This window comes from Stenella coeruleoalba (genome assembly GCF_951394435.1).
Source record: "Stenella coeruleoalba genome assembly, chromosome: 3".
NCBI classification, from domain to species: Eukaryota; Metazoa; Chordata; class Mammalia; order Artiodactyla; family Delphinidae; genus Stenella; species Stenella coeruleoalba.
The window spans coordinates 155,349,851-155,376,401 of NC_137148.1; the positions used below are offsets into that span (position 1 = coordinate 155,349,851).

General features: G+C 36.7%; 1 protein-coding gene across 3 annotated transcripts; it reads right to left on the reverse strand.

Moving 5' to 3' along the window:
- Positions 1-1,842: 1,842 nt before the first annotated feature.
- Positions 1,843-23,853, reverse strand: CLK4 (CDC like kinase 4). 3 transcript variants are annotated; one of them, XM_079918148.1, is made up of 13 exons: positions 20,769-20,905; positions 19,935-20,001; positions 15,970-16,192; positions 14,819-14,909; positions 14,354-14,420; positions 11,434-11,550; positions 11,175-11,341; positions 10,874-10,968; positions 10,494-10,623; positions 7,642-7,724; positions 4,808-4,887; positions 3,992-4,082; positions 1,843-3,910 (listed from the first exon to the last, which is right to left on the reverse strand). In XM_079918148.1, the coding sequence occupies exons 1-13, from the start codon at positions 20,869-20,871 to the stop codon at positions 3,770-3,772; spliced, it is 1,455 nt and encodes a 484-aa protein (XP_079774274.1). In that variant the 5' UTR covers positions 20,872-20,905; the 3' UTR covers positions 1,843-3,769. The 3 variants fall into 3 exon arrangements, with proteins under 3 accessions (XP_079774274.1, XP_079774273.1, XP_079774272.1); XM_079918146.1 differs by lacking the exon at positions 19,935-20,001 and adding an exon at positions 23,723-23,853 and having other exon boundaries at positions 1,852-3,910; positions 20,769-20,929; XM_079918147.1 differs by lacking the exons at positions 14,819-14,909; positions 19,935-20,001; positions 20,769-20,905 and having other exon boundaries at positions 15,970-16,017.
- Positions 23,854-26,551: the final 2,698 nt, after the last annotated feature.

Here is a 26,551-nt window from a genome sequence, read left to right on the forward strand (position 1 = left end):
ATATAGAGGTTCATTATTCAACTTCTGCATTTTATTTTTAATAATCACTAACATAAAACTGGCCGCAAAGGCTGGACTGGCCAAGGAGTTATAAAGCCAACCTGACTTAAAACTTTACCTTCCCTCTATAAAAATATGGAAAAAATAAAACCAATTAACCAACTAAACTTTAGATTAAGGATTTAGCTGGATATAGCAACTTCTCAAAAATCGTGATCAAATGATCAACTTTTAAGAATTAAAATTATTTCTACCTATTTATTTGCAAACGTGCAACCTACTAAGCCAACAATTACTGATGTTATTAATACTGTTATTGACTCATGAATTCTTCTGTTCTATTTGAAAAGGTCGCCTTTTTTTGTTGTTGGCTGCTTGGCATGTGGGATCTTAGTTCCCTAACCAGGGATTGAACCAGTGCCCCCTGCAGTGGAAGCAGAGTCCTAACCACTGGACCACCAGGGAATTCCCTGAAAATGCAGTTTGTTAAACAAAGTACTAGATGTTCAAATTTACAAAATTTCTAAAACTTATTTATTTTTGGCTGTGTTGGGTCTTCACTGCTGCGTGCAGGCTTTCTCTAGTTGCGGTGAGTGGGGACTACTCTTCGTTGTGGTGTGCAGGCTTCTCATTGCGGTGGTTTCTCTTATGGAGCATGGGCTCTAGGCACGCGGTCTTCAGTACTTGCAGCACATGGGCATGCCATCTTCAGTACTTGCAGCACATGGGCATGCCATCTTCAGTACTTGCAGCACATGGGCTCAGTAGTTGTGGCTCTTGGGCTCTAGAGCTCAGGCTCAGCAGTTGTGGCACACCAACTTATTTGCTTCACGCCATGTGGGATCTTCCTGGACCGGGGCTCGAACCCGCATCATCTGCATTAGCAGGTGGATTCTTAACCACTGCACCACCCTGGAAGTCCCTGGATGTTTAAATTTAAAATACCTTACTTGCACCAAATTTTGTGGGAATCAGAAATTTCAAACTGGAAATGAGTTAAAAAGCCAGGCCACGCTGACAAAGTGTTTCTTCATTCCAGGATGTCAAGATAAGTTTAAATACAGGTTATCTGCCTATCTACTTAAAACAGAGTATATTTTCAAATTATCATACCATTTTAACCATTTTGATGGTTGAAGCTATGTATCAGCTACTAAAGAAAAACGTGAGAAAAACTGAATCCAAGTAATTAAACTATTAGCCATTACATTCATTTCATCCCATTTCACAGAACCATGAACAAGAATCAAACAAGTTTTTAACTCAGTAAGTTGTATTATCACAAGAATGCACAATGCTAGAATCTAGGATACCTGAGTTTAAGTCACAATTCAGCCACAATTATTAGGAGTCGTGGCTGAGTCACTTCTAATTTCTCTAGCATCTAGCCCTTCAAGATTATTCAGAGGAATAGTTTTCAGTTGTACAAACTACAAAACTTCACTGGGTATTTTTCTACTGTCAACTGGATAAGTCAATTTTATTCGTCTACTCCAAAAATTTTGATGAATGCATGGATGAGAACACCTGAGCTATAAGCAGTAGCAGAAAACACTGGAAATAACCTATTTAGCTGCACTTTTAAAACTAGGTTTGACGTCAGTGGAATTTCTAGAAATAGTAATCTATGAGACATCAAATCATGAGGGAAAATACCCAGTTACAAACGATCCATATTTATACACCAGCCATTCTAAACGTTTCCTGTTAGTGCTGAAGCTCCCAACACTGTCAAATAAAAACCTGGCGCTTTCAGAAATTGAGTTCAGAAGCACAAGGAAAAAGGCAATTAAGAGTAGGAACCTGAGAGTTCACAGAAGATGGGAAGGAAGGTTAGCAGTAGACACTCATATGATACCAGAGATACCATCCTCACCACTAAACTTTTCTTCTATCCTACCTAATTCACTGAAGTTTCACTTTAATTCCTAAACTTCCATGAATTAGGCCTAGGAACTAGCAAATACCCTTAGTGAAGAATGTAAATACTTTTCAGCAGGGAAAGGGGTTAGCAATCATTAACTTCTTAGTAAGAAATAGTGTGGATATTTTTCTTTCCTCCTATATCCTGAGATCAGCTACTCCAAAGGAATGAGTTTCTGATGGGGGAGAAAGTAAACATTAATTTGGGAACTTGGAGCACTTGTAGGGAAAGGTCAGGAGGCTTAGGTAGTAGAGTGGCACCAGCAGTATGGAAATGGAGAGGAAAATAAAGGATGGCTGACTTCTTAATCTCTGTAACGACATTGCTGTGTTAAGGAAAAACCTTTTCTTTACACCAAATGCTCCTTTAAAAAAACCTTATAACATATAACATAGTTATATAACATATAACATATGTAGACTGTAGTTATATAACATATGTAGGCTGCATCAGAGCCCTAAGCATAATTTATGCAGTGATTCTACGGCAAAATTTCAGCTTTCTTAAATTCCTAGTCAACTTCAGGAACATAGCTTTACTATATGTGCAGATGCTACCAGCAGATCATGTAGAGAAACCCACCTTGGTATCACTATTTGTCATACCAAAAAATTACATGCATTTTATGTTCAGAATACAGATAAAACTCAAATCTTTGGTAATGCACTTCAGAAATGGGAATACTTTTAACAAAAAACCTTTATCTGGATAATCAATCATGAATTCTACAACAAAAAACATTTTTACCTGGCAGACTGATCGATAGTTTTTGTTTTTTTTTTACTAAATTAATATTTACCATGTAGTTTTTAATGTGAAAACAGGTAAACAGAAAAAAATACCTACAAACAAAAAGTTCATTATGTTAACCAATCAGGGTCTGGAAATTTCTGCAGTTTTCTTCCCAAGTGTTCTCCAATCAAATCTTTTTTTTTTTCCCCAGTAAAGAGTAACCTAAATACAAATTGTTTAATAATAACCTTAAAGTCTCATAGGCTGAGGTTTAAGTATTTATACTTCATATGGTAAGGAAACAGATATTGGACAATTTCTAGACTCCTGAAGATTTGGCATTAAAAACAAAAACTTCAGTCATCAGAATTCCTATTTCTACATTTGTGACTAACTACATAAATAGCCATTGGAAAACAGGACTTTCCAAGCTAACTTTCCAGTTAGACTTTAATCTTAAACAAAGTGTGTATGTGGTTTTATTAACCTATTACGATGCACAAGTTGGATGTCTTTCCATGAATGCTACTTACCACCACTGACATCACCCAATGAAAAAGAACACAATACTTACAATTTAATGAAATTCCAACAGCAAACAGTTCCTATGGGTTTTGGTTTCTAATACCTGCCTACCTAGAGTTAATAATACTTATTACCTGTTCAACAATTACAGAAAAAACTTTTAAAGCTAAGAAAAGTTTGAGGTAAATAAAGAATATTCTTTTAAGAATGAAGTAGCCAAGATTTCCTTTTACTCAAAAAAAACAAAAAACAAAACACAAAAATCACTTCCAAGAGTCAACCTCCATGTACAAAAAAAGCAAGATCAATCACATTTATCGCTGGACACAAAAGATATTCCAAAGGTCTTTAAAAATGGTAATTAATCTCAAAAAAGGAAAATTAATTTTAGCTTTTATATTTCATTCATTATCAAGACCATATTTGCTTAACAAGATAATTATGCTATTGATACAAAACATACAGCATTTACACTTAACTGTACAAAATAATTTAAGGTTTACAAAAATATTAGAATGTTTAGACTTGACTGACACAGTCTTAAATAATCTCTTCTAGAGAAGTATAGTAAGACCACTGATTTCCATTTCATTTCTTTTTTAATAAGTCAAAGAAAGGATGCTGCAATGCTTCATCCAAGGTAATTCTTTTCACTGGATCATATTCTAACATTCTTCGAATCAGGTCAAACAGTTTCTCATGTTCCTCATCATGACAAAGCATAAATTCCTGAGGGGAAAAATGACTTTGTTTAAGAAAGACATTAAAAAATAGTTAAAACAGTTTCTTTTTTGTTTTTTGTTGTTTTACCTTTAATGGTTTGCAGCGTCTCCTAACATATCTACCAGCAGAACTATGTTCCTCCCAATCTAGCTGATTATGATGAAAATACTTGTGTTTCCTATAGGAAAGAGACGTCTGGATTAAAAAAAAACAAACCCCCCAAAATCCCACATGCTTGCCCTGCCCCCACCAGGGGATTGGGGGAAAAGATGGAACCACAGACATCTCTTTCTATATATATAAACATACAATTTCTAAAAATCTCAGCAATAATTATATCGGCTACCTTATATGATATTTTTCCTAATCTTGTACCCTCTGAAGTTTTAGTATCCCACGTAAGTTGTTCCCAAATACCATAAGTGAAACAATGCCAGCTTCAAAAACAGAGGTTCCTAGATCCATTCCTGTAAATTCTGATTTCACTAGATCTGGTATGGGGCTGGAAATCTTTAACAATTCCCTGGATGACTTCTGTGGTGAAGCTATGTTTTGAAACCACTTATAGTATTCTTGTCCAAAGACATACATGTGGTTTGCAACAGTCTGGAATTCAAACTTAGATATGACTCCAAAATCAAGCTCTTTTTACTACTCTATGTATTATTTTTAAATCAACGTAGGAAAACACTTATGCAAAGGTTACCTTGAGTATAAAAACACCACTTTATTTACTGGATCACAAAGTAAATATTGCATTACTTTTCAAAAACGACTTCATGAAAAAAAATTCAAAATCTACAGTCTTTGGAATAAGCAATAACAACAAAGATGGGTTTTCTATAGTTTGAATATAGGCCACTGCATGTACCCAATATAGGGCTTTAATCTTAAAAAGCATACCGTGTTTTCTGAATCATGCGTGTTGGTATGGGTCCTAACATACGTTCCATCATTGCCAGGTGCTCTTTACTATCATGAGTCTAAAAAAATAGGAAAAAGAAACTTAGCACTTTCCATTTCCCTACATGCACATAAAAGGAAAACACAAGAAGATAGTGTTTCCGGGACTTCCCTGGTAGTCCAGTGGTAAAGAATCCACTTTCCAACTAAGCCTGCCCACCACAACGAGAGAGCCCGCGAGCCGCAACTACAGAGCTCACACACTCTGGAACCTGCACACCACAACTGGAGAGAGAAAATCCGCGCACCGCAACGAGAGAGAAGCCCACATGCTGGAATGAAGACCCAATGCAACCGAAAAAAGTAAATAAATAAATGTTAAGAAAAAAAAGAAAATAGTGTTTCCATAAAAGGACTAGATTAGACAGCTATACAATTTATATTACACTCTACTTCAAAGATGGAAAAAAACTGAATGAGCTATACTGATTGTCCGATTTCTGAAATGGATTGGTAAGGTCTGTATAGCTGATTGAGGAACAACTTTTTAAGTATATTTTACTGAAGTACAGTTGATTAACAATGTTGGAATAATTTGTTTAATGTAAAACAGAACAGATTTTCCTTATTTGTATTACTTGCACTGTTTAACTGAGGGATGACTGGGGAAGATTACCAAAAACCTGGCTACTCATTTTATCGGTTGCTTAACTAACCTCCATTACCCAATGGATAGAAACTTCGTAACACTAATCCTAGACAATAAAAACACAGTCCCAATAATTCTTACAACAACCTTGAGCTAGGAATGTGGGAACATAACTTTCAAAGAGGTTAAGATACTAGCTCAAGCTCACATAGCTCATCAATGAGGAAACCTGAGCTGTGAACCCAAATCAAAACTCATATTCTTAAATTACACAGTAACAGAGCTTTGGCTAAAGTAGAATAAATTGTTAAACTAAATGGTACACTCCTAAGCAGAGGCTGGCAAACTTCTTATGTAAAGGACCAGATAGTAAATATTTTAGGCTTGGATGGTCACAAATGGTCTCTACCACATATTCTTTTTCGTTTTTTAAAGCAGGCATCAGACAGGATATAGTTTGCCAATCCTTGTTCTGAAGAGCAGAGTCTATGTGCAATGCTTTTTAAATCCATTAGCTACTGTGCCTAGCACACTGCTTTCAAAATGTTCTTAATTCGTGACAGGAATAAATAATACAAGCTCCATTATCTTCAAAAAGTTCCTTAGTTGAAGACTATTTTGGAGGGTAGAATTAAAATATAAACCACATCTCAAACCAAAGTTAATAATCGACGCTTAAGATCTCAGAATGATTTACAATCATAAAACCATCTGAAGGATTTTATATGTGTCAGAATGAAGAAAGCATGCACTGTGCTCAACTTTTTCCTTGACCCTATAGCTTACTACCACAAAACCAGACACCACCCCCTAGAAATGATCGACAGCTATGTTCTAGATATCAAACTTGTCTACAATCTCAGAGTACTTTTAACAGATCTTTACAGAGTAGACAGAAGTTTGGTGAGGTGCCCCACAGCAGTGAACACATATATTCTGCAACAGCCACCTAAGTGACTTATAATTCATCACAGCTTCCTCCCTCCTCATCCTGCATTGCCATAACCTCAAATCAACCTTGATAGTATTAGCCAGGAACTCCCTATCCACCCTCACCCCATCTAACAACACACCTTGATCAAATCACAACCCTCTTAAAGTTCTTCAATGGTTACACCACTTGAAGCTTTCAAGACTTCTAGTTTTCTGACATAAGCAAAATTATGAGGAAAAAAAGTAGAGACCTAAATAACATTTTCTCCTTTTTGTTCTGCCAAGTAAGCCAATAACTATTACCATTTCACAGAAAGAACATTTTAATACCAAAAAACCAGGAGAGATAATTTCTAAATGAAAGCCAGAATGGCAACCCTACAAAATCATTTTCATTTTAGACCAACCAGTCTACATTTGGAAACCACTGACTCCTAGGATAAAACAAATACCTTTCTATGGCAAACAAGTCCACTATGAACCAGTACTTGCCTACTGACACCATTTTCCTATTTATCCAAGACACTCTTGACAGCACTATTCATCCTTCCTCAACTAGAGTAGCTTCCTTTATGCCTGTTGCATTTATGAATACCATTTCTTCCTGATATGGCCATCACACACTCTAGTTTTCTGACAAACTCTTACTCTTCCTTATAGCATGGATTAAACTCCCTACTCCTCAGTGATGCCTTCTCTAAGGAAACTTAACCGTTCACCTTTTCTGGGTTCCCTTCTACATGGTTCCATTATAGCGATATAAGTATCACATTGTACTGTACGTTTTCCCATGTCTATCCTGTGTATGACTTCCTTGAGGACAGAGATGCTGTCTTTTAATTTTTATACACATAGTGCTTAGAAATGTGCCTAGGGTGTCATAGATGCTTAATACAACTTACTGTTTCTGAATTCTTTTAATAAAAGTGCAACATAACCAGAGCCGAATTAAAACTGACCATAGTAACACTAATGTAAATTTATGAAGGAGCACCACAATAAAACAGATCATATGAAGTCAATATGAACCATGTGTTTAAAAGCTCCACATGCAGAATGAATTATGACCATTCACTGGGAGTATTTCATTCAACTATGGTTTTAGAGAAGGATGACTATTTTGCACATGTAAGTTTTAATCTTAAGAATAATGACACTATGGCAACTTTCCAATATGGAAACCAAAACTTTAACATGCCTTTAACATTAAAGCTCATAATGAATCAGTAAATAACATTTACTAAATACATACCTGAAAGACTGTGAAACCAAGGTAATATTCAATAAGAATGCAACCTATGCTCCAAACATCACAAGGCTGAGACCAACCTAAAGCTTTTTAAAAACAAAACCAAACATTGTATTATGCAACAATTTTTAATTGCCAATACACAATATCTTTTCCTATGTGGGTGCTCTCTTTATATAGCCTATTTAGGAGAATATGATAGTAAATTCAGGGTTTACATTTTTAGTTTTATATCAAACATTATTCACTATGCTTTCAGTCCTCCATATCCTTGTATCAAATTACAGTATTTTAACCTGGGGGAGGAAGCATTTTACGTAAAATAAGAAGGATTAGCATATATTCCATAGTCTCTGAATTGCTTGTGCAATGAGGAGCACTGTTATACCCAGTTAACGGTTGTTCTATGAAATTTTACATTTTATTAGTGCAAACATAGATCAATAATTATCCTCAGAATGTAATTACTACCCCCTCATCAATTACCATTAGCTTGATATCTGAGTTTATTTCTTCCATTAAAAGAAATAGTAGTGTCACATAAATTATGTAAGAATTATAATGGATATTATAAGCAGTGTCACCCATAAGCAGAATTATATAGCTATTTAAAGTTCACATAGAGAGGTATCTATATATGTACTTTCAGGTTGTCTATATATGATCATATATACTTTCTCCTTCAGAATTCTCAAGAGTAACATTATTCAGAAAAGAAAAAAACACCTAGCCTTAAGTCTATATCTAATTAGAAAGGAAAAGAGTAAACCATAAAACCATGTTTTAACCTTTTAAAGATTAAGTTTTTAATAAAACAATAATGTACAAATAAATCCTACTTTAAAAGACATTTCAATTACTTTCAGTAACATTACTGAATTTAAAGACAAAGGAAGAAACAATATATTCAAGGAACTTGACTATGATTTAGCCATTTTTGTTAACCCTCATGGTACTTATCACTTGAACAAAAGGATAATGGAGCATGGTTTCTACTTACAGTAACACATACAAAATCTGCAAATGACAGAGCCTGGATCTAAGATGAAAGTTTTCTTTTCCAGCCACTCCTGTCTCCCAGTCCAGCTTTCTCCCAAGTGACTGTAAATTACCTCATTCTCTTATGCGTCAGCTCTCATACTCTTTGGAATTTCACATCATTCACTTTTACCAACTTCTGTTTACTACCAACACCCAAGACATGAGACCAACTGCCCTCCTCAATGGTAGCAACTGACAACGTCTTCCTCTTCAACCTAATTCTGCCTTAATCCTCAGGAGTAACACTGCACAAACACACAAAGAACCCTTCTAATCTTCCCATCTGTTCATTTCTTTTCCTAAAGACCAATAACCCCAATTTCAGATTTATATCAACTATCCCCAGCCTGGCCACGCATGGGACTGTATTATTACTAAGAATCACTGTATCTTACGCAATCTAGGAGGAGGCCATTAACTAACTGTAAGATACACCACTGTTTTACAAACCAATAACAAAGAAAAAATGCCAATTGTTTTATGTTCCCTCACATGTTAAAATGTAGAGAAAAATCTTCTTCTTAAAATTGATAAAACACAGCAAGTTATCTCTTTTTAAGTTCTGAAAATACATCTCTGTCCACAATCTCTTCCCACACTCTTTTCTTTTACCTTCATTGCAGCCTTCAGTCCTCAACCATGAATACACTTTCTAAACTACTGCAACACAGCAGCTTCTTTCAGACCATACTAAGCAGAAATCCTAGTAACATCAATCTCAAAGATGAGCTCCAAACCTGTGCTATCCTATTTGGTAGCCACTAGCCACATGTGGCTATTTAAATCTAAAATTTAAATTAATTTAAAATTCAGTTCCTCAGTCACACTGGCTATACTGAAAGTACACAGTAGTCTACGTGTGGCTACGAATTGCTACCATGTTAGGTAGTGCAGATATAGAACATTTCTATCATCATGGAAAGTTCTATTAGCCAGCACTACATAATATTCTTAATTTCCTGTCCCTTTTACTAATTCTCTACTCTAGGTAAACATCATTAGTTTGCTTTCACATTCATATTCTGAACTACCAAGTCCTCTTAGACAAAAGGTAAAAAGTGGAAAAGACTGATTCCACAAAGATGTTTTACTATCCAACCTCGGTTGAAACTTACTTTTGGTGAAGTAATATGTTTATACCATTTAACTATCTCCCAATATCACCTGATCTGAATTTTTCCCACTGTCTCCAAGCCCCCAAAGCCATTTCTGACTTCCTTGCTCTATCAACATGACTTGGTCTCGAACTTTTAAATTTTGAGGCATAAGACGCACTCTCCCTCATTGAGTTCCCTTTTATTAATATTTAAAAACCCTGCACCTTAACTAATTTTCCTTTCTATGCTTTCTCATGTCAAAGATGATCAAAGAAGCTCTCCTCTTAGACTAGTCCCTCTTTCTTCTCCTCTTAACCTCCATCCACCCTACATCTAGACGTCTGCCAACCCAATCTTTAGCATTTTCACCAGCACCATGATTTGTGATGAGATGAAAAGAGGTGCCCACATTGCTTCAAAATCATACTGCTGTCATGTACTTAGCCAATACAGCTTGTTCTCTTATGATCTTGTAAGACTGACTTGTTCAAAAATAACCACAACCTGGAATATCTTTACAGATGATATCACATTTTTCCCACTCAGGAAAAATATTTATAGCAATGTCCAGACAGCTTTTATGAAAACAGAAAACATTTTCTGTACACTGCTAAGAAAATTACAGCTATCCCCCAACTACCTGCCCCCCAATAAAAGCTGTAGAGAAAAAAAATCTCTTTTTCAATTAAAATATCAGGAAGTCTGGTATCTACTAACCCAAAATGACCTCTGGAGCTCTGTAATGCCGTGTAGATACCAAAGTACTATGATGTTCATCATCGTATGTTGCACTTCCTAAGTCAACAACTTTGATATCTGTGTTTTTCAGTGTGCGTTCATCACGTTTCTAGAGATACAGTTAAGTAAACACAAAGATCAATAAAGATATGAAATATTTTATAGCACTATCCAAAAGGCTTGCACATGAATTATCTTTTTGATTTTCAAAATAACCCCATGAGAAAGGCAAAGGATTACCCTTTTTGGGTTAAACATCAGGATATAATAAGCCTCAAAGGTAAAATTCCTCATCCAAGGATCACCAAGCTAAATTAATTTTAAAGACAACTACCAAAATTAAAACAAGTGTAACTTACCATTTTTGAATTATACTTGACTACATAGTCAGACTTCACAAATAAAATATTTTCAGGCTTCAGATCCGTATGGGTTAATTTATTATGATGCAAAACTACAAAAGAACAAAAAGACATTATTAGTTTCACTTACAAATTTAATCTGTACCGGAAGACAGGAGAATTAGTAGTAGAGGTAGGGATCAAAAGTGGTTTCATCTTTACTTGCAATGTGCATTTTTAGTGACAATGTTTTGATATGTTGCTTGTACAATAAAACCTTTAATTTACTGGTATTTAAAAATTTAACAAGTATACTTACAATTTATTGACTGACAGATCTGATATGCCATTTGCCTGATATGGTCAATTTGAAATGGCAGAAAGCTGTTTTCTTTAATGAAATCATAGGTACTAAGTCCCAGGAGTTCAAACACAATACAAACATGACCATGATGATCAAACCATTCTAGCATCTGGACACATCGGCTAAAACAGATCAGAATAAAAATAATTCAGTTCACAGAATTCTGATTATTTCATGTAACATAATGGATCACAGTTCCAAGTTTATTACTTACAAGACACTATTGGGATCAGTACTATTTAAATGTTCTAATACTTGGATTTCTGAACGAGCTGCTTCACGATATCGTCCCACATTTTTTATGATTTTCACCGCTACATGCATGCCACCCCTTAAAAACAAAATGAAAATGGTAAATGTACAGAAGGGCACTGAAGACATGTATCCTCTAAAGCAGCTATCCCCAACCTTTTTGGCACCAGGGACTGGTTTCATGGAAGACAATTTTTCCATGGTGGGGGGAGGGTGTGATGGTTCAGGTGGTAATGCAAGCTATGGGGAGCAGCAGATGAAATTTCACTTGCTCGCCCACTGCTCACCTCCTGCTGTGAGGCCCAGTTCCTACCAGTCCACAGCCCAGGGGTTGGGGACCCCTGCTCTAAAGCATAATCTTATTAAGTACCAATCATTCTATGCTATTTTCCTAAAATCATCTTTCAGGGTATATTATAGCAGATCTATAAACATTTTTTCGAAACATTTTGACAAAATATACATTATACGGAGTGATGATTTCTCTTAATACTTATCAACGTTAATGTTTGTTTCCAAAAGTTTAAATTTACCTAGATTTTATAAGTAGTTTTTTTTAAAAAAAAGGATAAAAATATAAACCTTGAATAGAACATACTACTGCTGAAAGCATTCACTCATTCACCAGGCTAGCGACTGTGCCAGATGTTGCATTGGAATCAGTGTTAAAAAGGGCTTGTCCCATGTACCTCACAGTCTAATGGAAAAGACAGACACTTGAACAACTTATCATAAGGTTAGAAGTGCCTGGTATAAGGAGTAGAGAGAAGAAAGAGCCTAACCATCAGGGTTAGGGGAGCTTAGACTTCTTCAGAGAAGAAAGACAACTATCAGTTTGTTAGATAATTCCGGCAAAGGAGACACCAATAAGTCATGAAGCCAAAAAAATGTTTAGTGCATTCACGGATGCGAATAGGTATAAATAGCAACAATGTAGGGCAGCGTGTTTTAGACCGGGACATCTGTAATACTTCCTAAAAAGTACAGAGGGAATTCCCTGGTGGTCCAGTGGTTAAGACATGAGCTTTCACTGCCGTAGGCCCAGGCTCAATCCCTGGTCGGGGAGCTGAGATCCCGCAAGCCACGTGGTGCGGCCAAAAAAAAAAGCCATAAATGATTTTGAGGAAAGGGATTTCCAAATCTTCAGCTTCCTTCTGTCCTCTTTTCTAAACCTGATTTTCTTGAATACAAGCCAGCAGTCAACCCTGCATTTTTCACTATGGCCTTCCCACATTACAAAAGAGAACCCCATGCACACGAAATTAATATGGTAAGGTTTGTGCCCTAGGCTGTTTATAAAAAAAAAAAAATCTTTGAGGCAAACAAATTTTTCTAGTGGTTGGATAGCAAACCTATTCCAAACTCATTTCTTTTGACAAGGCCCCAATGAAGTTGTGGGCTGATATATAATCATCAAAATAAATTTTTAATGATTTATCTCCCTATGATGTATAGCATATATCTCAAGACTTACAAGAATTACTATAAAACTGCTGTGACAAAACTTCTTCTAGTCTCATCTATTTAATCATATGGCCAAGTTTTCTAACTGCTAATAAGCTATAAAAATGAACAGTGCTAATAGCTATAAAAATGAAAAATGGATAATGGTGTTAGCTAATGCTACTATAGTAATCATATTGCAGTATATAAATGTTTCAAACCAACGTTATACACCTTAAACTTACAAGCTTTCATATTACTTGTCAATTAAAAAAATGAAAAATGGAAACTTAATGCTAAAACAGTAAGATTTATCTATGGACACATGAACTCATTTTTTAAAGGCCCCAACCATCTCAATAAAAGATATATTTTCAAACTGTATGTTTTAGGTCTAATAAGTATCAAAATTTGTAACAGATTTGTACTTGGTCAATTGAATACTATTCATTGGAATATCTCAAATACTCAAGTCTTAGAACCTCAAGAAATTTTTAAAAGACCTTAATGGGACAACTAGTGAAATGTGAATCAGGTCTGTAGATGAGCTGGCAAAACTTGAAAATACATATAACATGTAAATATAGAGAATGATTAAATACTGTAAAATGTTAACATTTGTGGAATCTGGGTGAAGAATATATGGGAATTCTTAGCAACTTTCCTAAGTCAAAGTATTTCAAAATATCTTAAAATTTTACTTTATGTTCACATTTTTGTCATAGAGAGGAAAGGGTGATAATAAAAGACATTTAGGATAATATTCTCTATGAAAAATGAAGTAAAAGTAAGTTCAAGGATACAGCATTTCTAAGTATTCAAGAAAAGTTTGTTCGTGGATGACAGGAGGTATCAAGCTGTTGTATTTAGATTCCTCCAAACATTTAAAAAGAGAGATATGATTTTTTTAAAAAAATCAGCATTTACAATAAGCTGGAAATTACATCCTCAACTATTTTATGAAGAAAAGTTTAGATGTCAATTTAGAAATGTGCAGTTTCCACTAAACTGTTTTAAGACATTCACTTACATAAAAACTTGCAACCACAGAATAGAGATCCTAGAGGAAAACATTTCCTTTGGAAATAAAAGTTTCTGAACCAAGAAGATTAGACATGCTAACTTATTGTCTCTGCAATTCAAAAGTAGGGTAAAGCACTCTAAATCTCTTATAGAAAGCTAAGGACCTAAGTTCTAGGAAACTCTTCACTTGAACATTCACATTAATTTCAATGAACTCCATCTGATAAAAATTCTTAGCATTCTTGATCAAAATCCATACTTACGGTAAATAAATCATACACAGTTCAAGAACTTTTGAATACTTATACCTCCCAGGAAAACACATAGTTACCACTTAAATTCCAGTTCATTTAAATTATGGATCCTTCTCCACCAAAAATATCAGAATGTTCAAAAAAGAAAAACAACAAACTTACATGCCATGATCAATACACTCTACAACTTTGCCAAAGGCCCCTTCTCCCAAAGTGTCCACGATTTCATCTAAAGTGAGGGGGGAGAAAGAAGTGTAAGTACCTGCGTACAAATTATCAGTTATTCAAATAATGAATGCTTAAGTGTGGAATATTTTCAAATGATCTCTATTAAAGCATAATTAAGGTTCCAGCAGTCAAATTATTTTATTTTCAGCTGCTACAAAAATAATTTAGATAGAGCTATCATTCTTGCTCTAATCTCAAATTCCACTGATTATTTTGGAACTTTAGAGTAGAAATATTTAAACTCTATAGAAAAGAAGAAATACAAAAGAACAACAAACAAACCCACGAAAAACAAAACAAAAAAGCAATGAAGAGTTCTTTAGCCCCCCGCTGACAAACTATTCTTAAAAAGATTATTCTGTCTGAAAAGTTTAAAAAGTGTTGAAAAATATTCTATACATCTTGCTCTTAGAACGTCTCCACTTTGACAGATCAGGTGACCCTCCTCATCATCCTCTATACTCCTGGATCTTTTCCTTCGGTGGCTCTTCTGGAACGGCAAGTGGGCAGCACCAAGATCATCCAGCCAATCAATATATCAGAGTGAATTCAGGGCAGAATACGCAATTCATTCAGCGGGGAGATATTCAGGCATTCAGATAAGCACCAGGCCACGAACAGTTGGCAGGAGCAATTTCAAATTCAGTCCCCAGAAATTCACAAGGCACAGTTTATGTTACAGAAGAAAAACATGGCAAGGAACAGATTTTCAGATAAGATACTTAAAGTGGCAATAGAAAAAAACAACACAATTGTCTCTTTAAAATACTGACTTAATTGAAGTCTGAAATTTAAAGAATGCAATGTCATGATCTATTAATCTCTTGTTATAAAATAGCCTATGCTGTGAGTTGAGATGTCTAGTTTGTCAGGAAAATGTTTTAAAATGTCAAGATTAGTTCAAATTGATATTTAGCAATATTTTTAAACATAATTAAAATAAAAGGGGAAAATAAAGGCTAATGTCAATGTTCGATCTAATCAATGATAGTTCTACTGAAGAAAACTTGGGGAGGAAAATAATAATTCATAGTTTACTGCAAACAAGTGAAGATTCATGAGTGTAAAAAAAAAAGGGCAGGCTTTCTGGACAATAATTTCCCCTTCAGCACCCACTTTCAGAACTCCAATGGAACTAATTGGAGCCTGTGCTATACACAGGGTAAGTATCCGCCAGTGCAACTTTCTACATTTGTCTCCAAGTACTGGGAAAGGGGTTTCTTTTAAAGTAAAAAACGTTTAAAATGAAAGAAAAGATGGGTGCTTCATCTTTTCGTATGATTATGTTATAAAAGATAAAAATATTTTTAACATTAAAATCAAGAAACTCTTGATCTGGTCTGCAGAAAATGAGTAAATGTGGGCAAATGAGGGCTAACTAATAAATACAGATTAGTTGTAAGAATTTGGAAGTTTCCTTTAAGGATTCAAGTAATATAAACACAATTATATTCATATAGTATTATAAACTTTTTCAAATTTATTGGCTCAGTAAGAGCTTTTACACACAAATAAGTATCCACCCAAAATAAAAACAAAATCAGTCATACCGAACGTGACTGATTACTTGAACAGTGTCTATTACGCTTCCTTTTAGGACTGCTTCTCCTGCTTCGGACTGAAGATTTCCTGCAGTGGATTCGATAACTGCTTTCAACGTCTCTGTGATAATGTCTAGGAACATATCTTTCGCAGTAGTCATTTCTGTATTCATCAATGTATCTCCGGTCCCGATAATCTCTCTCATTCAAGGACCCTGCTTCTAAATAATGACTGCAAACACATTAAAGGATTTAAAATTACTCTCTTCATTCTAGAATAACGTGGTTAAAATAAAACATTCTCTCAAGAATTCCTGGTTTAAAACAGCTAACTCAATAAAAGAAAAAAATACAAATTGATGAATTAGAATTTATATTTAACTCACAAAACTTAAGAAGTAATTTTACTTTAACCAACAAGTAAAGGGGAACATATCTCTATTAATATATACTGCTATGAAGGAACAAAGCTTGGGTCAAATCATTCAACATATTCAGTGTTTACTTGATTAAGTGTCCCTTTACCTTCTGGGGAAAGTTAAGACCAAAAATTCACAAAACTGCTCTTCTGAAATTCATCAATCTTGTGTTATATGCATCTGTAACTAAGCTCTCTTCCTTTTTTCAGAGCCACACACAATATGAGGCAGGCAAAACAGGATTCCTTTCCTTCTTAATGTAAGTTAGGTATCTCTGGCACACAGAGTTCTTTCATGAAAGGTGTATTAGAGCTAAAGGAATCTTAAATATATTTCAGGCCTCTCATTTTACAGATGACTAAACTGAGATCCCTAGAAGGAAAATGATTTGCCATGGTTGTAGAGCACATTCTAAATCCTATTGTATGTGCCAGTATTATTATACACACCACCTATTCCATCTCCTCTCCTCTATTTCGAGCTTCCTGTATCTCTCTGAGAAATAGACAACACAGCTTTTGAAGGCTGCTTCATGTGCCAAAAATATCTAAAATATATCCCCCTCAAATGAGAAAAGGTTCTTGTAATTGCTTGCTTAGGATTTCCCAACCCCCTACTTCCCTTTGCATTTTGAATTTGTCACTCCTGCTTGTGAAATAAACAAGAATTCAGGAAAAACAGCATCATCTGGTGCCATAGTGCTTAACTTCTGAATCTACAGATCCCTTTGAAAATCTCATTGAGAGATATGGACCCTCTCCCCTAAGAAACGCACAAATGCATAAACAAAACTTGGCAAGGAATTTCAGAGGTCATGGACCTCAGGAAGTCAATGGATTCCAGTTAAGCAGCCTTGATCTGATGGAAAGAAAAAGATTCAATTGGCCCAGTTTCCCATCCCCCTCTCTACCTGGGATGAGTGTCCTTTTCAACAGAGTGTGAAGCTTCTAGAGATCCCTCAGTGCACATGGAGCACTGAGGGAGAGAGGGGACACCTGCCCAGTCAGACACACCAGCTAAAATAATCCTGACAAGCAATGGAGTGACAGATGTTAACCAGACTGCCCTCACTAACCTCTTTCTTTTTCCCAGAATATGTTGTCATTTGTTTTCTCAGGAGGCTGGTTTACACAGAAATAAAGGAGAAGCATCTCTAAAACTGCTACTCAACAGGGCTGGCATCAAATCCAGGCTGGGGAGATGCAGAAACCCCCTTTCCCCAGTGTCAGCCTTAAGTTCTAGCCATTGGAGAAACAACTCAGGATATTAGGGTCTAAATCTGGGTCTAAGTCAGGGATCTGATCAGTTGCTTGGAACCGTTAAGGGAGAGATCTACAATACGTCAAACTAGAAATTACCATACTCTAAAGGGCATCTGTTTAATTCTGTAAGGCATCCTTCCCATAAAAGTCTAAAATTTATCGGAAAACTCTAACACAATAATCCTTAGCTGGACTAGTGCATGAAATTAGAGCTGCTGATAATCCATAAATAATCTAAAGAATAACAAACATAGAGTGAAGTAATACCATGAGGATAAACTAAAAAGATGAGGACCTCTTCAACCTACAACAACCAAGGCTTAGAGATTATATAAACAAAGTCTACAGAATTATAAAGGCTATATGGACACAGTGAACAGGATGAACAGACTGATTTAATTTCTAAAAATATTCACTGAATGTCCAGTGAATATTTCACTGTAGTTCTTCAAAACAGCCAAGACTAATGAGGCTATGGGCATTTGTTTTTATTTCCACACAGGTCCTGTGGAAGGTAAAAAATATATATGAGGCAAAATCCCTGCCAACAAATAACTGTTCAGTTTGAGATTACTCATACAAGAATAAAACAAAACTCAACAATGCAGGAAATGTTGAAAGCCTGGATATGAGTGCTTAGGAGAAAAAACTCAAAATGCTTAAAATGGTCAGGGAAGATTTCATGAAAAAGAAGGGAACAGTTGCATCTTAAAGGGAAATCAGGATTTGGGCAAAGTGGGAAGTAGAAGAAATGCCAGGAAAGAAAAATGGCATATTACCATCTTACATTTATAGAGTACTTTTAGCCAGAATGGCTTAGAGATGAGTTTGTCTACATGTTACTTAGGAAATAGTAAGTAGACAATTTCAGCAAGAGCAATTTTCACATAGGGGAACATAGGCAAATAAATAAGCTGGGAACAGATCATCCAAAATCTTGTATGCCGGGCTAAAGGGCTTAAAACAGTGTTTCTCAAAGGGTGGTCTGTTTATTAACAATATCGAAATATTGAATTTTTAAAAATGAAGATCCCTGGACCCCAGGTCAGACTCACTGAATAATCTGGTAATATGCATTTTAAACATACCTCCAAAGTGATTCTATTCACACTAAAGTTTGAGAATCACTGGTTTAAGGCTTGATACTCTATGTTACAACAAGACATTTAAGGATATAAAATGTGTTCACAGTGTTCACAGCCACATCAGTCTTCCTGTGTAGAATTGATTAAGCCTGTAGGAAGGGAGAAATTCACAGGCTACTTACAAATCATAAAGAAAAGACACTCTGAAATATATATGAAAAAAGGTAAGATAATTGATAACCAATAAAAGCGCTGATAAATCATAAGAAAAATACACTTTAATAGAAAAAATAGGCTAAGAATACAAAAATAATGTTCACAATCAAATATACTTCAATTAAAAAAATGTTCAAGTGTTCAATAAGCACATGACAGAGGACAAATTCAGCAGAAATTTAAAAATTCAAATAAAACAAAACACTATTCTTGGCATTTCAAAATAGGCAAGACTGGTGACAGCATGTCGTAGGAGTGTAACTTGGTACAAACTTTCTAGAAAAATATGTGAATATGTAGCAAGAGCCTTATAAGAGTTCACACCCTTTAACTTGAAACTGTCCCTTCTTAGAACCTATTTTCAGGAAATATTCAGAGGCAAAGATTTGTATACAAAAATATTTTTCAGAAGAATAAGAAATAACTTTACATCCAAATGGGGGACTAGCATCCTACCAAGCGTACCTTCTTTATACGCTTCTGTATTTTTCATTTTTTTCCAATAATTTTACAAAAAACACTCTTGTAAAGTTTTGAATCTTGAAAAAGATTATTAGATTACTCCAGATTAGAGAGCAATTACCACCAGACATCTCTGGTGCCAATATCAAAGAAGAAACTATTGGCCTAGTGGTTATTGCACTGACTCAGTAACATCTTTATGTGGTTAATTATGAATATGAATTCATCATTCATATCATTCATCATTCATATCACTTCCTTTCTACACATACAATGCATAATAAATCCATGAATGGTTAGTACTATATGTTAAGCCTTACAGAGTATTTTGTATTTATCTTAATATAGGGTACAGATATTCTTGTATAATACATTAATTAGCTCAGGTCATTGAAATCCTGGCATAGATTCTCCCTCTTCCCTCCATATGATAGTGTGTGAAGAATGATTAGTCTGCACTGATTACCAACAAGCTCACTGTTCTACAGAACAAGTCTGTTTTGGCATGGAGAAGGTAAAAAATTACATATTGTTTTTTAAAGTAACCCCAGTTGGCTAATTTAGAAAGCAATCTGGCAAACAGTCCCAGTGGAACATCTGCACAAAACAAGGAGAAAACACAGAACCAACAAAAACAAATGAGAGAGGGAAATTAATGGAGGACAGAATGAAAGAAACTCTATTCACCTAGGCTTTGTTTAATCATTTAGGAACTTGAAAAATTCCTTCAATTCTATATAAATGTATTACCTCCAAATTTTACACTGGTAAGAATACAATAGAACAGGACACATGCCATTGGAAATTTTTATTGAGGCCCTTCTTACAACAGCCAAGCTTCTAAAAATCCCAAACATATCTACTGGCCTTATCTACAAATATAACCTGTAGAATACAGTATAAGCAACTAATCCCCAACACACTTTAACATTCTCACACACCACATGCTATTTTTCTCATCTGGATGAACTCTTCCCCACCCTTCATTATCTCTCATTTGTGGAACCCTAAATAAGTGCCCCAATGTACAGCTCTCCCTACTACATACAAGTTAAAGGCACTCACTGGTCCTTTAATCACTTACTTAACTTTTGTGTGTCTCATTTCCCCCAACTATATTACTGGCAGCTGGGACTCAATCAACTGTCTCCTACAGCTCCGAAATGGACACAGATATGTGAGGATAGGAACTCTGTTCTATTCACAGCAGTGTCTAGCATATAATAGGCACTCAGTAAATATTTTCTGAATGAGTATTTGTTGACTGATTTATAAAACAATCTGACAGATGAAAGCTATATAAGCTAATGACAAGTCATTAAAACTATTAGTGTTAAAATGGTACTAGTTCAAGCGTAATTTACCAATCAGATTCTTTAAGCTGGTGATGTGGTTTACAATGTCTGTTCTCTTGTGTACTACTGTGGGATCTCCTCTTCCGTTTGTGACTTCCACTGTAGCTTTCATGTCCCCAGCTTTCTCTGCTATCCCAGTCAGGGCAGTGAGTTCTTTTGGAATGCCTCATCTGTTAATGGAAATGAAAAGTGAGTTGTGGAATTTACAGATGGTTATATTTAGTAAATAAAATATTTCACATTAATATTAAATAGAAAAACCCCAGCACATAGGGTTGTACAGGTTCTAAAATCTTCGTAGGTAATGGTTCCCAGGGCATGGAGGCACTATCCCACTGGTATGTCAGATGATTCTAAGTGGTATACACACCTAGTACTAAATGATAACACTGTGAGACCTTAATACATTTTCTTTCAATTCTTCTGGATAAATTCTCAGCTTGGTGCATATCTTCAACTAACACTTGCTAACTGCCATTTTAAAAAAAGAGTCAGGATTCAGGCTTAGAGCCTTCAGTAGACAACAATATCTAGCTAGAAATTAATAACTTTTTTGGTTTTATTTTTATCATTACCTTCTTTCTATGGTAAATTATTACTAATCTCTTAAGTTATTGATATAATCAAATTATTAAGTTATTGATGTTAACTTTAAATGTGAACTAATTTAAAACAAATATCACAAGTGTCATGCAGCTTTGTCGAAATACTGTGATACAAATAACTGAAGTCAGAGAAACACTTAGGGATACTGAATATAGGAGATGACTGTTTATTTTCAGATCATCCTGCAGCCATTCTTAAAATTAAACATATTTGTTGTAGATCTGGGGTGACTAAAGAAATGAACCTATAAGGATGAATATGGTCACACTGAAATCAGATAATTGTTACAATTCCCTGACTCCATCTACATCCTCACAGGTTCCATTCAGGATCAGGATCTGTGTTCTAACAATGTCATCCCTATCTGCCTCTTCCCATCTTAATTCTTTCACAAAGCAGTTAAGTTTTTAACAGTGATGTCCAAACTGTTGAAGAGGGTGAGGTTCACAACTCAGCAAGGAGCTGAAAACAGGTAAAATGGAGCAAAACCAACTTAGTTAACCCCCTTCAGTTAGCCCAAATGACTCAATAACAAGCAAACAAATTCAAGTAAAAAATTTAAAAGACTTCAAATGAATTAAAAGACTTTAAAATGAGGCATCTCCTGGGAGGTATTCCCTAAGAAAATGTAGGTATCATGCCATCAGAGCCCGAAGCCACCAAATATTCAGATCTTTTAACTCACTTCTCTTGTTGATTCTTAGGTCCAACAAAAATCCTAAAACTCTACTCAGGGCTCTCACTGGAAATTGACAAGTGAGCATTCTGATTTACATAGTCATTTGAATATGGGAAACTGAAATAAATGACATTACAAATTAACCTGAGCCAAAAGACCATCAGAAAAGCCATCAAAAAAAAAATTATATTTCTAGTGGAATTCTTCTGACCCTTCAATTACCCAAATTGTATTTTAACCACACAGGAACTCTTTAAAATTGTTTAGTTAAGCATTCTTAAATCAGCAAGCAAAATTACAACATCTGATGACTGAGGTTTATTACTATGACTATTATGCAGTTTTTGCAAAACATGTGTGTCTGCTTCAGTTCTGTTTTTTTCCTTCTACTGTCAGTAGGCCATAACTAGCTCACCAAGGCAGAATTCTTAAATAACCACAGTTATCAATATGCAAATATTAAAATAAGCATCTTGGGAGAGCCAAAGGTTTTTATTTCTCTAGCCAAGTTCATTACTTTAAATTTAATTCAGCTGTTAGGAAGCCATTCCCGCCCCGCCCCCCCGCCGCCACTACTGTTCAGAAATATTTTCTCAGGAGGCCAAGAGAAGAATCCCAGATCCAGGTTACACAGATTAGGTTCCTTCGCATACAAAAAAAAGAAAAACTATCTAGAATTATCACACTATTTTTACTTAACAAAGAATCCTACATGTTAGAATCATCGGACATCCTTCAATAAAAACATCAGATACAATAAACATCGAATGTTTATATCCATCTTAGGAACCTGATTTACTGCCCTTTAACACCCTGTATTACCCGACAATTTTACGTTATCTATATTAAAATATCTACATAGGTTAAAGTTATGATTAGATGGCTCCAAGAGTACTGTATGTAATGGATAACAAGAAGCCTGTGGGTGTATGTATGGAGCACAATCATACAAAGATAGCTATAAAATAAGACCAGGTGGCTGACGTGGTCAGTTTGGAGCGCTGTTTCCTAAGAATAGTATAAGCATTTCACGGTTACTTAAGTAATCAAGGACAGTGTGATGCAGAAGTATCAGAAATGCAGATCTGATGCAACAATACTATGCTCCACTTTAGGAAAAAAACAGTTCGCACAAAGGATGAGCCTCTCCGTATTTACCTCTCACAAGCACGAGCTAAATTCCACCACCTGGACTCGCAAACTAGCAGTTCCTCGGACGCCCAGTCCCCACCCCCCGCCTCTCCGCCAGGGCACCTGGTCAGGGCCTTTGGCGCACTCAGAGGCATAAGTCTGACCTCGGAAAATCCCAGAATGCTACAAACGGCCGAGGCCAGGGACCCAGAATAAGGCTTGATCTAGGACAACACTTGCCCCAGGAGGCTCTCGCAGGGTCTCACCCTGATCGGCGGGACGAGTCACGGGCCTAAGGAGCCGTGATGTGAGTGACCTGGCCTCTCTGAGAAGAGTCAGCAGCAGAGCCGAGGCCTTTCCGCCCTAGGATTTTAAATCTACCATGACACCTGGGCAACTTTAGGTTTCAAATGCCACGAGCAGAGCTGTGCCCCGAAGAAACCCCCGTTGCCGAGGCCCCGAATCCCGTCCTTTTTCCGACACGTGGCTTCGAGACCTAAAAGACTGGGAAACCGCCCAGCCCAGAACACCCTATCCGAAACCTTACCTCCGCAAAAGTAAAAGGCCCTTTGGCCAGTAATTGTCACCAAACCGCCGTCTTCTCTCCCACTCGCTGCGACAAACATCCTACAAAATGGCGGCAACACCCTCTCCCTACACCCCCACCGTCAGCCTCTAGCGCCATTTATAAAGGACGAACGCGCCTGCGTAAAAGAGCTCACGCGCTCCCGCCTCTCCCCTAAGGGGCGGAGCCCTGTGTGACGTCAGGGACGGGCCCCGCCCTCCACCACGCGGTTGCGCGGGCGGAGCAGTCCACGCTCCGAGACGTGTGGTGGCTGAGGCAACTCCCTAGATTGTTTTCGTTGTGGGAGAACCTGGGTGAAGCCGGGAGGAAACGCCCTAAGCCTGTGGCACGTGTCTGCTGCTACTCGAGGAGTTATTCTGAGTGCAGCACCTCTCAGCAGAGGCAACCGTGGCTCCGTTTCCTGCTCTCCCGCCCCAGTGGGCCGCACCACGGCTGAACTGCAGGCGGAGCCACCGCGCAATAGACAAGCCGCAAACCGGCCCAGGCTGGTGCTGGGGTTAGCTCAGTGAACGCGATTGTGTAGTCCAGCCCGCTTGGAACGTCCTGTCTAAAAATGGATTCCGATAAATAGGATGTCTTAGGAAACAAGCTCAGAAGTGCTTATCTTTTTAAGGCCTGTGTTCCTAATAAAAAACAACAAAAAAGTAAGTTTCAGTTGAGACTACTTACAAAATTTTTCCTGTTGTGGTCCCTGCCTCCTGGGCAGATTCGGTAGCTGGAAGTTTCCCTAACAAACTTTTCCCCATTATTTATTCCTGTGAGTCAGTTTTATTTAACCAAGGCAGAGTAATGTCTGAGAGCTAGTGAGCCCCGTTAAGGGGCTTGCTTACCTCAGATAAGGTATTTCGCAGTTATAAGGATCCCCAGACAGTTTCCCGTTGTGAGCGTGTAGAGTGAGAAGAGAGAAAAAGGCCAAAATCTGAGCCCTGGGGAGCACTTAAGGGACAGAGGAAAAGAGTCTGAGAAGGAATGATCAGAAGGAGAGGAGAACCAAGAGTGCGGTGTCAGAGTAAGCGAGAGAAGGGCTTAAATGAGGGAAAGGCTGACAGTGACAAATGCTGGGAAAGAGTCAGGTAGGGTTGGTCCTGAAAAGTGTCAAGGGGATTTTGTGTTCTGACAAACATTCGATGGATAAAAGAGAAAGTCAGAAATCAAATTTGGGAGGGCATGGTTGGACTGTTGCGGGCATAAATCCAATAGCATGTGGGTTTGTACCTTGTACCTTGTTAGGTGAAAGGAGGGCACTGTCATTTCATGACCTAATACTGTAGAAAACTTGTGCCACCTACTCTGGATAAATTGAATTGTTATGGAGATTGTACCCCATGTTAAGAAGTGAAGTGAAGTTGAAAAGATAATTGGAAAATTGGAAGTGAAAATTCTTTATGCTGTAGAATGAAACAGACGTTATTCTTCTCACCTGGAATAGCCACCATTTATGCATCTACAATTTTAAATCTTACCCATCCTTTGAGGTCTGTCTCTAAGATGCTATCTCTGACTACATCAGTTCCCACCCATCTCCCTGCTGTTGACTACTCTGGTTAGAGATGAGGTCCTTAATCAGTTGGCCAAGGCACACTGCTGTGCCTGGAACCACCAAAATATGATGACCAATTTTGCCCATAGTGTGAAATGTATTGGTTCTACAATTGATTACGCCTACTATTTCAGGGACATCTATCAGTTGGAATGTTTAGCTGAGTAGACTGGGCCATCTTGCGAGGTAAAGTGGGACTCAGCTTGAAGCATATAGAGGCATAAATTAAGCTGGCAGCAAAGAAAATTTCCCCTTTTTTGCTGGCACATGAAAGATCTTTGTCTTTTGAGGCTAGAAGAGAATGTGGTCAGGACAGTGCACAGTTTTGTTCAAACAGCAATATAAACTTAAAAGACAGCCAAGTGGAAAGGCCCCCTACAGAGGGATTTATAGATATCACAAAACAATGTTACCCAGTAGTGCAGTCTGCTTTGTAGTTGCTGCTATCTTATTTTAGTGTCATTTTGAATATTTAAGTTTGTCTGCCACTTAAATATTAAGGTCTAATATTTGAAAGTGTGTCATGATCAGGAGGAGGTCGACATGTATGGTGCTCCTATTTACTCTCTGTGGCTTATGAGCTTTGACTGGAGACAAGGACCTGATTTATATTATCTTTGGTATCTCAGTGGCTACAACCCAGGACATATTTGTAGGTTGTTTATGGAAGCTGCTGTTTTGCTCAGTTGGGTTAAGTTGGACTAAATCAAAGGTTGAAATTTACTGCCAGAATCCCTGGGCCAGTTGGCTTAATAATCTTACCTGACACCTTAACCCTTTCTAATAAGTCAGTTACCTGGAAAATGAACACCTTGTGTCGGAGGACTTAATAAAAAGTCTGTCTAAATTTCTCAGAATCCACTATTAACACCAGAAAAACTGTCTAATCTGGTAGCTTCATCTCAACACAGAACAAGTATGTTGCAACAAAAAGAATAAAATATCTAGGAATAAACCTACCTAAGGAGACAAAAGACCTGTATGCAGAAAATTATAAGACACTGATGAAAGAAATTAAAGATGATACAAATAGATGGAGAGATATACCATGTTCTTGGATTGGAAGAATGAACATTGTGAAAATGACTCTACTACCCAAAGCAATCTACAGATTCAATGCAATCCCTATCAAACTACCACTGGCATTCTTCACAGAACTAGAATTAAAAATTTCACAGTTTGTATGGGAACACAAAAGACCCCGAATAGCCAAAGCAATCTTGAGAACGAAAAACGCAGCTGGAGGAATC

Bases quoted from the DNA above. Each gene is read 5' to 3' on its own strand.
- CLK4 (XM_079918148.1), bottom strand. From the start codon at position 20,871: ATGAAAGCTACAGTGGAAGTCACAAACGGAAGAGGAGATCCCACAGTA. The intron at 14,910-15,969 runs GTATGACTGATT...TTGCCGTTCCAG, and splicing joins CAAGTAATCAGTCACGTTCG to AAGAGCCACCGAAGGAAAAG. The intron at 7,725-10,493 runs GTTAGTAGATAC...GTTTTTAAAAAG, and splicing joins AGCTCCAGAGGTCATTTTGG to CTTTAGGTTGGTCTCAGCCT.